General features: G+C 42.6%; 2 protein-coding genes across 2 annotated transcripts in view; both read right to left on the reverse strand.

The window, feature by feature from the left end:
• Positions 1-214: 214 nt before the first annotated feature.
• On the reverse strand, positions 215-3,084 carry gnat1 (guanine nucleotide binding protein (G protein), alpha transducing activity polypeptide 1). Its single transcript, XM_069678674.1, has 9 exons — positions 2,979-3,084; positions 1,923-1,965; positions 1,707-1,848; positions 1,457-1,614; positions 1,247-1,375; positions 1,031-1,160; positions 795-948; positions 384-598; positions 215-297 (listed from the first exon to the last, which is right to left on the reverse strand). Exons 1-8 carry the CDS (start codon positions 3,082-3,084, stop codon positions 408-410), a joined length of 1,053 nt encoding a protein of 350 aa, XP_069534775.1. The 3' UTR covers positions 215-297; positions 384-407.
• A 1,845-nt stretch (positions 3,085-4,929) lies between these two features.
• The window catches only part of LOC138605367 (semaphorin-3F-like), a 55,611-nt gene continuing 48,219 nt past the window's right edge, over positions 4,930-12,321 (reverse strand). Inside the window, exons 11-19 of the mRNA XM_069677568.1 lie at positions 10,520-10,589; positions 9,622-9,766; positions 9,281-9,503; positions 8,717-8,805; positions 8,551-8,592; positions 8,092-8,249; positions 7,928-7,995; positions 7,708-7,841; positions 4,930-7,608 (exon numbers count right to left, since the gene is read on the reverse strand). Of these exons, the coding sequence (XP_069533669.1) occupies positions 7,180-7,608; positions 7,708-7,841; positions 7,928-7,995; positions 8,092-8,249; positions 8,551-8,592; positions 8,717-8,805; positions 9,281-9,503; positions 9,622-9,766; positions 10,520-10,589 (1,358 nt within the window). The 3' untranslated portion in view covers positions 4,930-7,179. The remainder of the gene's footprint in view (positions 7,609-7,707; positions 7,842-7,927; positions 7,996-8,091; positions 8,250-8,550; positions 8,593-8,716; positions 8,806-9,280; positions 9,504-9,621; positions 9,767-10,519; positions 10,590-12,321) is intronic.

The following is a 12,321-nucleotide window of genomic DNA, read 5'->3' on the forward strand; positions in this document are numbered from 1 at the left end:
CACAATAGTGCATGTGAGAAGAAAATCACTTTATGCTGAAAGAAGCTTTTGAACTACAGATCGCAGAGCCCTCCAAAGACAAGTTCAAGAAAAAAGTAAGCTCGACTAAAGTTCAACTCAGGATTTTCTGAGCCATCTTCCGGCCTTAGCTGACCCAAAGTCTTTGGTCAAAGCTACAACTTAGTTTTGAACACAACACTTTGATTTCTATGTTGCTGGTTTGAGGATGTCTGTTTGAGCTTTCATCTTCAGCTCCTCAGTTTGTGGAGAGGAGGTTTGTGGACGGTGAACATCACCCTGGAACAAAAAGATAAATGCAAACTGCTTATAAGCTGGTCCAAAAATATCAAACATATGTACAATACTATTCAAACTTAAATCACCTTCATTGTGTCTCAGCATGGCCCTTAGAAGAGACCACAATCTTTCAGGTTTTCTTTGATGATGATGTCGGTGACGGCGTCGAACACAAACTTGACGTTCTCTGTGTCTGTGGCACAGGTCATGTGAGAGTAGATTTCTTTGATGTCTCGGCGCATGTTCAAGTCCAAGAACTGCATTTTGATGTAGTTACCGGCATCCTCGTAAGTGTTGGGGCCTTAATGGAAAGAAATCAGAATAAGGAGCATGCTCAGTTGGTAAGGAGAACCTATCGTGGCCAGGAAACAAGAAAAGGTTTTCTTTGGGGACAGTGTTTGTCGGCTCAGGGTTACCATGGAAACAGAGATAATTCTACGACAACAAGAACTCTACGATTGTTGTGTTCACATGATTCTGTGTTGCGATGACCTCACCATCGTACTCAGGGAAGCACATGTTAAGATGAGCTTTCTTGATCTTCTCAATGAACACGTCTTTCTTGTTGAGGAAGAGAACAATGGAGGTGGCGGCGAAGTAGCGGTGGTTGCAGATACTGTTGAACAAGTGCAGACTCTCGTGCATTCGATTCTGAAAAGAGGATAAGCGTTTTTTTACCACAACTCATCAATTAAATGTGGAATATAAAGTGTAAAATATGGTGTTATCGTACCACTTCGTCGTCCTCCACCAGCACCATGTCGTAGGCGCTCAAAGCAGCGATGAAGATGATGCAGGTCACACCTTCGAAACAATGGATCCACTTCTTCCTCTCTGACCTCTGGCCGCCCACATCAAACATTCTGCATGGAAACACAAGCATTTCTTATTACAATCTGGCACTGATGTTATTGGTGCTATCCTCCTGAGAAACACCGCCCTGGTTCACCTGAAGTGGAGATCTTTGAAGGAGAACTGGGTCTCTATGATACCCGTGGTCTTCACTCTTGATCGCAGCACGTCCTGCTCAGTGGGAACGTAGCCTGGCAGGATCAGTCGCTCCAAGTCATTCAGATAGCTGAGTGACAATAAAATTTAACTCAGTAATTAACACTGATGTGAGATGTGATTGAAACAATTTGAAATGTCTTTGTCTTACTATCCCGCAGAGTCGTTGAGTTGGTACTCTGAGGCCCTGTCGAAGCACGCCTGGATGCCAGAGTCCTTCCACAGGCGCAGAATGATGTCTGACATCTCTTTAGGCATGGTGCCCTCCTCAATGGTGTCTGCAAGGTGCATCAGTTTCCTGGCATCATCCTGCAAAACACATACGAGAGGACAGAGACACGTTATGTTTAGTTGTCTTCTAGAAATCAATCAAATCAAAGTCAAACCTCAGCTGTCGTTACCTGCTGATCAGAGTGTCCATAGTTGATGTTGAGCGTGCCCATGGCCTTCACGATGGCCATGATGGACTGCAGGGTGTTGCTGTAGATGATGGTAACGAACTCCAAGCATTCTTCAAGTGAGTAACCATCTTTGTGGATAATTCTGATGAGAGAATACAGCATAAGTATGTGTCGTGCAGTCGGTGAGAGAAGAAATTGCAAAGTCAAATATCTTACTTCATCTGTTTGACGATTGTGCTTTTGCCTGATTCTCCAGCGCCTAGAAAAGAAGACAAACTTACTGAATGTGGTTATTTGCATCGTATCATAAAACTTTGCTTTTATTCCAAACTTCTACACAAATTTATGAAATATGACCGCATCTCAACCCTAGTTTTAAAGTTTTTATTCATATTTTGGGTTTAATTGTTTAGCGGCAGATGTCTGTCCAGGAGTCTCGTTCTGCTCGAGGTTTCTGCCTCCTCATGATGGATAAATGTCGGGTCTAATATTACAAAGAAAGTTACAAAAAACTTTTGTTGTGATTTGGTACTATATTAATTCAAAGATAGAACTGAATTATGTGAGTAGAGAATGATATTAACTACTGGTGACCTCATCAGACAGGATCCCAACAGTTTGTAATACTTCAGGGTCTTATCTTGCTCAAAGCTGATCTCAGGGGGAACTTTTCCTGACCCTGAGGTACATTGTCATGAGGAGACAATGAAGCTGAGTGTAAAATAACCTGACAGACATTTAGAGCAGTGCATTCCTATCTGTAGTGAACTCCTAATCCAGCATTGTTGTATGAAACAAGATGTCCATCCATCAAAAAATAACCCAAATATTGTGTCATATTTGAATGCTCCTGTTAGGTTGGGCGGTCGGGTATCTGTGTCCTTCAGGGCTAATCCCTTTGTGTTGGAGGATCTGATGCGTCAGGATTAACAAGGGATTGGGTTAAGTGATTATAAAAGTGTCTTATCAATTCAATGACAGAGGTTATTAAGCCTTTTACCTGACTCAAACATTGTTGCTTATATTGTTGACGGTTAATATGAACAAACATGCTCTGAATATTCTTCAAATATGGTCATTACTCAAAGGTTATAAGATCATAACTAACTTCAACTTCTCCAAGATTTGTTTGTGTTGTTAACACAGAAATAAAGAGTAAACATTTAAAACCAAACCTCTCACAAATATGAGCGATTCTCTAAACTGCCAGCCTCGCCGTGAGGCCTTAAAACATGAGATAACCTGTTACGTGTCCAGCTCTCCTGTCATTACCTAGCAGCAGCAGCTTGACGGTTCTTGCATCCTTGTCAGCATCCTCCTTCAGCTTCTTTTCCAGCTCTCTGGAGCGTTTCTCCTCAGCGCTCGCTCCAGCCCCCATCCTTCTGTTCCAGGAAAAAAAGGTGTCAGGAAAAAATGGAAGTAGGTCCTAGCAGATCGGACCTACTTTCTGACTGGTGCCGTCAACTGTGCAGCTGATGCGTCTGCCCGCAGCAAACACTGGAGAATGATTGAGTATTTTCCTGTCTTAGGAGAGGATTTCGGGCGTCCCCTGCCCACCTGACCGAGGATGACCAATGGAGCACAAGGACGGGAGTGTTTCAGGGCAGGGGGAGAGGTGTGAGGAGAAGCAGACCTACATGAGTGGAGGTGTGCTCTAACCTTTAGGGGGACTTTGCTGCGCTCAGCGGAAGATGAGCATCGGCTCAAGTGCTTATCTCTCTATGCTGTTCTTAAGGGCCTTTAAAAGAGACGCATAGCAAGCTAGATAACTTGTTGCTGAGTGTTTGTGTCTAGAGAAACTAGTCAGCCAAATGAGAATCATCTAACATCAGGAAGAAATAAAAATGTAACCTGATTTGACCCCCACCAAATGTGACTTCAATGTGTGGTGCTTGCACAAGGATTGATAAGATGAAGAAACAGTCCACAAGATTCAGAGCAACAAAAAAGGCCTCGTGACCTCCCAGTCAAAAAAAAAAGAAAGACATTTTAGAGATTTTTCTAATATGATCCTGCAGACTGAAGAGTGAGCTGTGAAGTGCTTAAAGAGCTTTGCGGTGTCACCTGACAGATCTCATTGACCTCAATCTGAGGCTGGTTAAGGATCCTAATCTACTCACATTCAACAAGGTGTGCATGCATGCAAAGTGTGTGTATGTGTGAATGCAGTGACATACATTTTATGACACATACAGTAGCTCCTTTTCTGTGTGTCCATTGTTAAGCGCTCTGTAAATAACACTTATATTGTGCTCTTTTGTTGAGTCAACATTTGTTAAACTCACGGGCTTACTTCAGCGGGATGCGTAATGTTTTGAAATACAAACTTGGCATACTTGCACTCGTCTTGAAAAGACATTTCATATCCCTTTAGTTTTTTACTCCACTACATTTCAAAAGGTAAATATTGTACTTTTTTACTCCACAGCTGTAGTTACGTTACAAATAGAAAACATAAAAGAACTTGTGAAATGCCATAAAGGTCAAAGCTTGAACAACTTAATATTGTATAAACTGATTAGAAATTGTACTACTTGAGAAAAACTTTCACTTTAAGGAATGCATACAAATTACTGAATGATACAATGTGTAATATTACTCACAGGGGCCATTTTTCTGTTTGTACTTTTACCTTAAAGAAGCCTTTGCAGAAAGCACTTACATGCTTTTAAAATATAATCAAGCAATATCCAATGAAAGGGAGGGATGTTGTGCTGAGGATCATCACGGCTGTGATGCGGTCGTAGGCATGAGGCCGTAGCCAATACAAGCAGCAACTAGTAGTAAACAGTAATAATCAACAACAGATTATTTTTTGTTCCACAACTTAATTGAAACTGGACTTTTGTTGCCAAGCAACCCAAACATTCTCCTGCACTCTGTGTCTACAGGTTACAAGGGTTAGCTGGGTTAGGGTTAACCTGAACCCTAAGTTATTATCAACCAGTGAAATAAGGGTCTGCTGTGTGATTCAGAGGTACCAGATTAATGTAGACGTACAGGGCCTGCTGTAATGTTAATTAACAGTATCAGAACACCTGGCTGAGGCGGAGTGATACACCGAGTGAAAAGTCCCAGTGATGTTGTTCTCTATATCAGCACTCATGGAATGCCTCTTGTCCAATCAGAGTACTTGGTTTGAACTAACTGTTGTATAACAGTGAGGTATGCACCTTAGGCTGCAGACTCTATGGTCACCAATGGCAACAGAACAGAACGTCTGTTATTATAAAATATAGAGCTTTAATTTATTAGTCAGCAACATTGATGAGGAAGAAAAGATAGTAATTTTTTACAAGTCATAACAATAACATCGACTGTGCATTATATCATACATTACTTTACCTCAATGAACCAGAGCAAAGTCTGCCAAACAGAGAAAATAAAATCGATGCATATGTTTGAAATATATGCAAATCTGTTGAGAACAAGAGAGGATAGAGTAGAGACTAAAAGACATACAGAGAGAGAGAGGGAGAGAGAGAGAGAGCGAGAGACATAGAGAGAGTTAAAATCACAATCTGACCGTTCTGTACTTTCAGCATTTCCCACCATAAGTTGTGGGTTGAGCACATCTTTCTTGCACTGATAGTTTTTCCATATTCCCACAACAAGAAAGACAATCACTGACATCCACAGCAACATAGCATTTAGACAAATACCGTATACATACACTGTACATGCCATGCACAATGAAAAGCCACCTTCTGAAGAGTTTGGTACATGTTGTGTCTCCTCAGGTCGGGTGGTGATCAGCTTGTTAGTGGTTGTACTTATTTTTTTTCTCATACTGAACGGAAGTTCTCAGTATAAACAGTTTCATATGAAGTCTGTGGCATGAACGCAGGATAGCACTGCACTGGACCGACAGAAAAGTAGCTGAGAGAGCGCTGTTGTTGAACAGCACCCAGTCAAAGTGTAGACTTATTGCATGATTAATAGTCACTTCAATTCAGTGAAGCCAATATTTAGCATAAAACTGTCAGGAATGCAAACCTTGGATTTATTGACAGTTAAAATAACCTCTGAGCCAGGGGCGTGTGCAGACCTTTTTGGTTCAGGTGGCCTAAGGGTGCCATCATATCTACTTTAACTTGTACAGTTGTTATATATCTGTGTGTAGCTCTTTAAATCAGTAAACAACACAACAGAGTGGCAACGTCTTCCAGGCTTAATTCTTTAAGGACTTAAAAAGATAAAAAGGTTTCTCCAATTGTTACAGTAAAAAGTATCACAACAGGTAACACGGTCCAATTAGTCAGTTTGAAATGAAGTCCCGCCTCTGACTGGGCCGATAGCCAATCATAATTTCGGATTATGTTAGGGCACTTGGGGTGGCCAGATTTCAGATAGGGGCAATGCCACCCCAGATGGGCCACCCTGGACACACCCCTGCTCAGAGCATACAAACTGCATCTCTTATATGAATATACTGCAAATGCCACAGACACACGTGAAGTTTATCAGGTTTACCAATTGGGCAACAGAAGGTGCTTTGTCTCATCTTTTAAAATCACAAACTGTCACAGACTCACATATAGCTGCCTGCTGGAATTTCTTCTCTCCAAAGAGAAAAGAGAAGGCAATATAATATTTTCAGCTTTTGTGTCGTTGAAAGACCCTTTCCCCCAGAAAACAGCTTATCACAAAGACCACGTTTGATAAGGATACAACATTGACGTGTGATATTCACATTTAAACAAAACGAACACTTGGCAGCAACAGATTTTGGAAGAATTTTGGGTGGGTGGTGTAACAGCATCGTTACTTGAGGCCGGGCTGGACCACAACATGAAAGGAGAGACTTCTTACCTGCCACACAGGTAACTTTTATTAACACGTGACTGTGTGATTGTGACATGTTGTCACAGCTGCAGTCTGTGGGCATTTCTTATGTCCGTGTATGTCCCAAGAAATGCAGAAATCAGTCCATCAACAGCCTCTATCTCGCAGTTTAAAAAAGTATATCTGCTTTACAGAAGAGAGTTCTGGTGAAGACGTTTTGGGACGTTTCCCTTAATCAGCAACTTGACTTCCAGCAGTCATGTGATCCAACATGGCCGCCTATAACAGTTTCTGAAAACGAGTCCATGTGTGGATTCTCCCAATGTCTTGGATTATTGTTGCTGTTTCTCAAAAACACCAAACATAAAGATATTCTCAACATAATAACACATTGTAATAAACAATAACACTAACAATAATATTATAATAACAACAATATTTGCACAGATTTACCTATTCACAAAAAAACATGTTTTTTCTAGATAGGTACAAAGAATTACTTTTTACAACCTACAATAAATATTGTGTATTTTTTCCTGTTTGTTGCTTTTGGTTGCAGTCGTCCTTTGTGATAGTTTCACTTTTCTAACTGGAGTCTTTCCCTAGATGGAGGGTTGCAGTGTTCAGGAGGAGGTGTGAACAGGTAGACAGGTGGTGCTTGAGTATGATGAGTTGTAAATCCAGCTCCTCATGTCTCAGCTGGAGTCGTTTCCTCATCATGATGCCGGCGGTTGCGAGGCTTCTTCTGTTCCTTCAGCTCCTTCAGGCTTTTGGCTTTGTTGTCCCCGAGGCTGCCCTCTCCGAGCTGCCAGTAGTCCTGGCAGTACTGGTTGATCAGGCCCATCTCCGGCTGGCTCAGGATGGTCAGCAGGTCCTTGTACTGACCCACGCTCGGAGTCCAGGCGCTGGACTGCAGCGGAGGGAGCGCCGGGCTGCCCGTCTCCACCAACACGTTGTTGACTGTGCGGCTGGAGAGGACGACGAGCTGCAGTTTGACCAGCGTGTGTTTGAAGTTCTTCTCTGTGGACGTGCACTGGTAGATGCCGCTGTCAGACGACTGCAGGGAGCGGATCAGAAGGCCTTGTTCTGTTTTCAGGATGCGGCCCTCTGAGCGGATCTGGAGGGAAAACACTATTAATTAATCTGCCTTGCTAATATAGATTAACACCAGACTTGTACCATGGCACGACTGTAAAGACAGCTTGAAGTTGCTCACCTCTTTTCTCCTGTCACTGTTTTCCTTCTGCAGGTGCCACTTGAGGGACATGTGAGGAGACCTGGCCTGGCACTCCAGGAACGTAGTGCTGCCCTCCACCCCGTACTGCACTGACTCCACAGTGTTCTTATTGGCTATAAAAAACATGTAGAATATATTTTAGAGACACATAGAGACAGAGCGGAACTATGTTTGCGTGATAAGTAAGCCCGATACTCACTGTTAGAGTTATAACCTCTGCACTGGCGGATTGGGTTGCCGTACTTCACATCCTGCCGGCGGCTCCGTCTAGAGGGGTCGGATCAGCAATCAAAAATAAAAAGCTTAACTTCAACATATTTTGAAGATATCACACGCTACAGTAGAAGATGATGCAATCCTCACCTCTTCTGTGAGTTGGAGTATCTGGAGCAGGATTTGCCGTCCCAGGCGCAGTACGGGTCTCTGGCCAGACAGCAGTCAGCGCAGGCCTCGCCGTACACGTCACAGCGGTGCAGGGCAAGATGGGTCACACCCAAGACTGAGCCCACGTACAGTTGTTGCTAAAAAACAGAGGTAGAGTTCAGAAAGTGAAATGTTACTGTGCAGGGACTCAATGACACTGAAGTCTAGGAAATAATTAAGTGTAAATCTCTTTAATTTGAGAGACAATAAGCACCAAATTACAAAGTTTTTTGGCCTGAAACTATAGGCACAATAGAGTAAAGCTTTACCACATTTTATCATAAATATTACAAAAGTTGTATCTTTTTTTGATGCTTATACACAGGTTTTCTCAGATGTCTAAATGCTGTGCTACAATTTCATTATTTATGTGATTTTTTGGTCTTTAAAATAACGTACCCGTTTTGATGAAATCTTCATGGTGGTGATCGGTGTGGGAACCTGCAGGGATACAATGAACATCAGTGTAAACCTTTTGTCTTAGATAAGAAAAAAAAACAAAACATGGGCGACTAAAATGCACAAAATAAACAGAGTTTAAAAAGATCAGAGAACAAGGTCACACCTTAAAGACCTCCACTTCTTCTAACACCAGCTCCTCTGTCTGCAGGTCGTCTCTGGGCAGGACGATCACTTTCTGGACTGATCCCCGATCTGTTCAACAACAGAGAGAAAAGATAAGGTATGAAAGAGCTTTATTAATGCAGAGGTTTAATTATATTACCAGATTGGTATAAAAATACAGTGCAAAATTAGAGAAATACAAAAAACAACTCAAACATAAGTGAAAATATAAAGTGTATGGGTCATTGCAGAAGAGACAGTGCCTCATCCTGTAGAATAACATTTATTACTATAAGCCGAAAGTAATGGTGGCAATAATTAGTCAGTATTCAGAAAAGAAAAGAGTTCAACTCCGGCCTGGTTGACATTAAAATTCTTCTGACCGAAGCTTCCCAGTCAGGCTGCTCTAATTTTATACATCCACTTATGTATCTGTTTATCTTTATTAAACAGGAAACTGCTCTAAGACTGTACTTGGGGTGAAATCTAGAGTTCTTATACTTAATGGTAAACTTAAATCTGCACCGTAAAACGACTCTTAGATTAGTGAAATATCCTCACTGACCTGTGCCCAGGAAGAGCACCTCGTAGTTGCCGTCAGCAGCTGCCACCTGGTCCACAGCGATGGTGGTGAACTCATAGTCCACGTTGGTTCTGACCACCAGGGGGCGCTTGTGCACTGGGTATACGGCGTTGTACATGGTGGGGTGGTTCCTCATGAAGTTGATAACCTCGTCTGGGTAATCCTTTGTGGATTTCATGTTGGGGGTGAATGTGCCTCCAGGACACTATTGACAAATGAAAAAAAATAGACCCAGCTTTCAAACCTGTAATTACACTGTGAAACTATACTTGTAAAAAGGATGACTGAGACCTATTCATGCTGTTTTATTGTTTATAACTCACAGTGCCAGGTCGTGGGTACGGGATCTTCCCAGTGTACGCAACCCACTGGTAGTTCGGCCCCTCCTTGTGGGCGAATGGCCCGTTGAAGACCATGCGGATGTCGGCCATGGAGTAGACGCACACGGCCGAGCCTTTGAACACAGATCTGGAGGAGGGCAGCGGAGAAAAGGATGAACTCACAGACACAGCAGATAAACTCGCTCCCTGAGATAATTACAACAACAGTTCTCTGCGTCTCTGCGGCCGCGAGAATCTACTCCCTTCCCACGTACTCAGCCTGCCTCTTACAGGAACGCTCTGAAACATTATGACGCACAAACACACACTCAAACCGAGTCAAGCTGTCTGACACACTGACATACAAACACCCACATACTGCAGAGAATCGCCAGAGCTCCGACGGTGGGTGTACTATGTTTGTAACTCCTGTCAGGGGCCTCTATCATTAGCACCGCATGTGTTTTTATCAGCTGGGTTTCAATGTGAGAGGATGGAAACAATAACAGTGTTTGTTTCTCAAATACATTAATCAAGACGTGTTTATTATGACTATCTGCGAACCTCTCCCTGCTTAACGACAGTCAGAGTCTCAATTTTAAAGTCTGCTTGAATTTTAATGCTGTGTGTTGAATGACAACTTGCTATCAAACCTGACCTATGAGGAGCTACAGGCTCAGTCAGCGTCTCAGAGGAGCGCGACTCCCTCTGAGATTCACAGCCTTATTTTCTCTTTGTAGCCTGGATCTGACGGGCAACGCGGCATTTCAATATCAGAGAGAGCTGACACCTCTGGGCTGAGCGGATATATGAAATAAAAGCTGCAGGAGGAACCCAAAATACACCTTCCCTCCAAAACTGCATGAAAGTCTGAGAGTTTGAGAAGCTGTCAGTCACTCACCCGGAAACTGAGAAGACTCCATAGATGACAGGATTCTTGGTGTCTTGGGTTGGCTGGATATAAACATCCCCTAATAGACAAAGACAGAAGTTGCTGAAGTAAGTCACAGCCATAAACCGTGAGAAGAAGGGGCGGAAAAAGTAACACAATTAAAAGTACTCGTCCAGCTGAGGATGGCCCTTTTTACCCACGTTCCATTGGACGTATATGACATTTTAAGATTGCTGATACTGACGCATCAGTGCACATGTAGATTTAAAGATGTAATCTTGAAGATCTCAGTTTCGTTCTCTTTGGCGGCACCTGTGGCGATAAACGGTAATTGCGGGAGCACACTTCCCAGATATCCAGACAGTGTTGCATGTGTGACGTCCACGGTTGGCTCCGCTTGTAACTCTTGATTTTCCTCGCTGACGGTCGCTTTCCTTTTTAGACTGTTTGCCTTCATCTGAGCGTCGAATTTGTTTCTTTTTTCACTTATTTTTGAAGTTGTATCTGTAGTCATCCATCTTTTCTTTGTTTGCTGCAGAGACCGGAAAAGCAGCCGCTTAGCTCCGCCTACCCTCTCTGGCAGACCAACCCAATGCTGGGTGATGGAAAACGTGTCACTAACTGGGCGTAGCTTCTGATTCCGAAAGTCACACCAGACACCCAGTCTGTAATACTGCAAATTCAAAGGCTTTCATCAGTGGGCCATAGGCTCAGTCACCATTGTGTTACCTCATTCAGCGATAGATAGTGACTTACAGAACAGACATTTATTTAAATGAAAATCTTCTGGATTATTACTTTAAAGCAGTTTGGGCTGTAGCGAGTTTTAACCACTTCATAAACAGTTGGCTAGTTTAGTCCAGTGGTCCCCAATATAGGGGATGAGCGCACGCTAAAGGCTCACAGGATGAATCTGACGGGTTGTGAGATCATGAAGTTCAGTGGGGAAAAAAAGGGGTTTAATTGTTGGTGTTTTTCTAACCTTTGCCTTTTTAATTCTTTAGGCCTGAATAAAAAGTACTAATTGTACTAAGATGATAAAGTAACTGTTCCTAGAATCATTCCGGTACTGATAAATGGCATCCTTTCTACAGACGCACAAAAACTGCCACGTCTGAACAGACAGACAAGGAAACAAAGTATATAGTGTCTGTGTCTTGTATCAAATCATCCTGAATCCTTTATTAGTTCAATAATTCCACCTGGTTCTGACCCAGAGTAACTGTAATTGTGACATAGAGGCTTTTTGCCTCCTGGGACGGGGGAGTTAAGGAAGAGTTTCTCATGAGTTGTAGTTACCGGAGCCTCAGTGAGATCCTGAATCCAAACTCTTCCAATGCTGGAAGTTTCTACAGTTCCTGTGTCCCAGCAGGGAATTAAAGTGAAATAGAGACCTCTGGTGAAACACGACTTTAATAGGAGCCATATGCATCCGATGACTGTGGGGTTGAGGACGTCGTGAACTCAGAGTGTCCTCTCTGACGGCTTAATGAGAGATAAGTGCGAAGAGAAACAACGAAGACGAAAACTGAAATACATTTTAATGAAGGTTGAGTGGAATAAAATTTGCAGTTAAACACATAGGTCCTTTTCAAGCTGTGCATCAACAGGAAACTATGAAAAGTGCTCAGACAGCTTGTGTTAAATGACCTTGAAAAGACAAGGACAAGGCACATCCTTTTTAACCTGGGATCTATTTCATGCATATTTAGGGAGCACAACTTGTGCACAACTCTAAAAAAGCTCATATTTATCACTCATATATCACCTGAATCCACCTGAGAAGCAGCGTGTAAAAGAGCTAAATGTTA

The sequence above is a fragment of the Semicossyphus pulcher genome, unplaced genomic scaffold (assembly GCF_022749685.1).
Source record: "Semicossyphus pulcher isolate SPU_LCO1_2020_fin unplaced genomic scaffold, fSemPul1.0.p SCAF_3, whole genome shotgun sequence".
Classification (NCBI taxonomy): domain Eukaryota; kingdom Metazoa; phylum Chordata; class Actinopteri; order Labriformes; family Labridae; genus Semicossyphus; species Semicossyphus pulcher.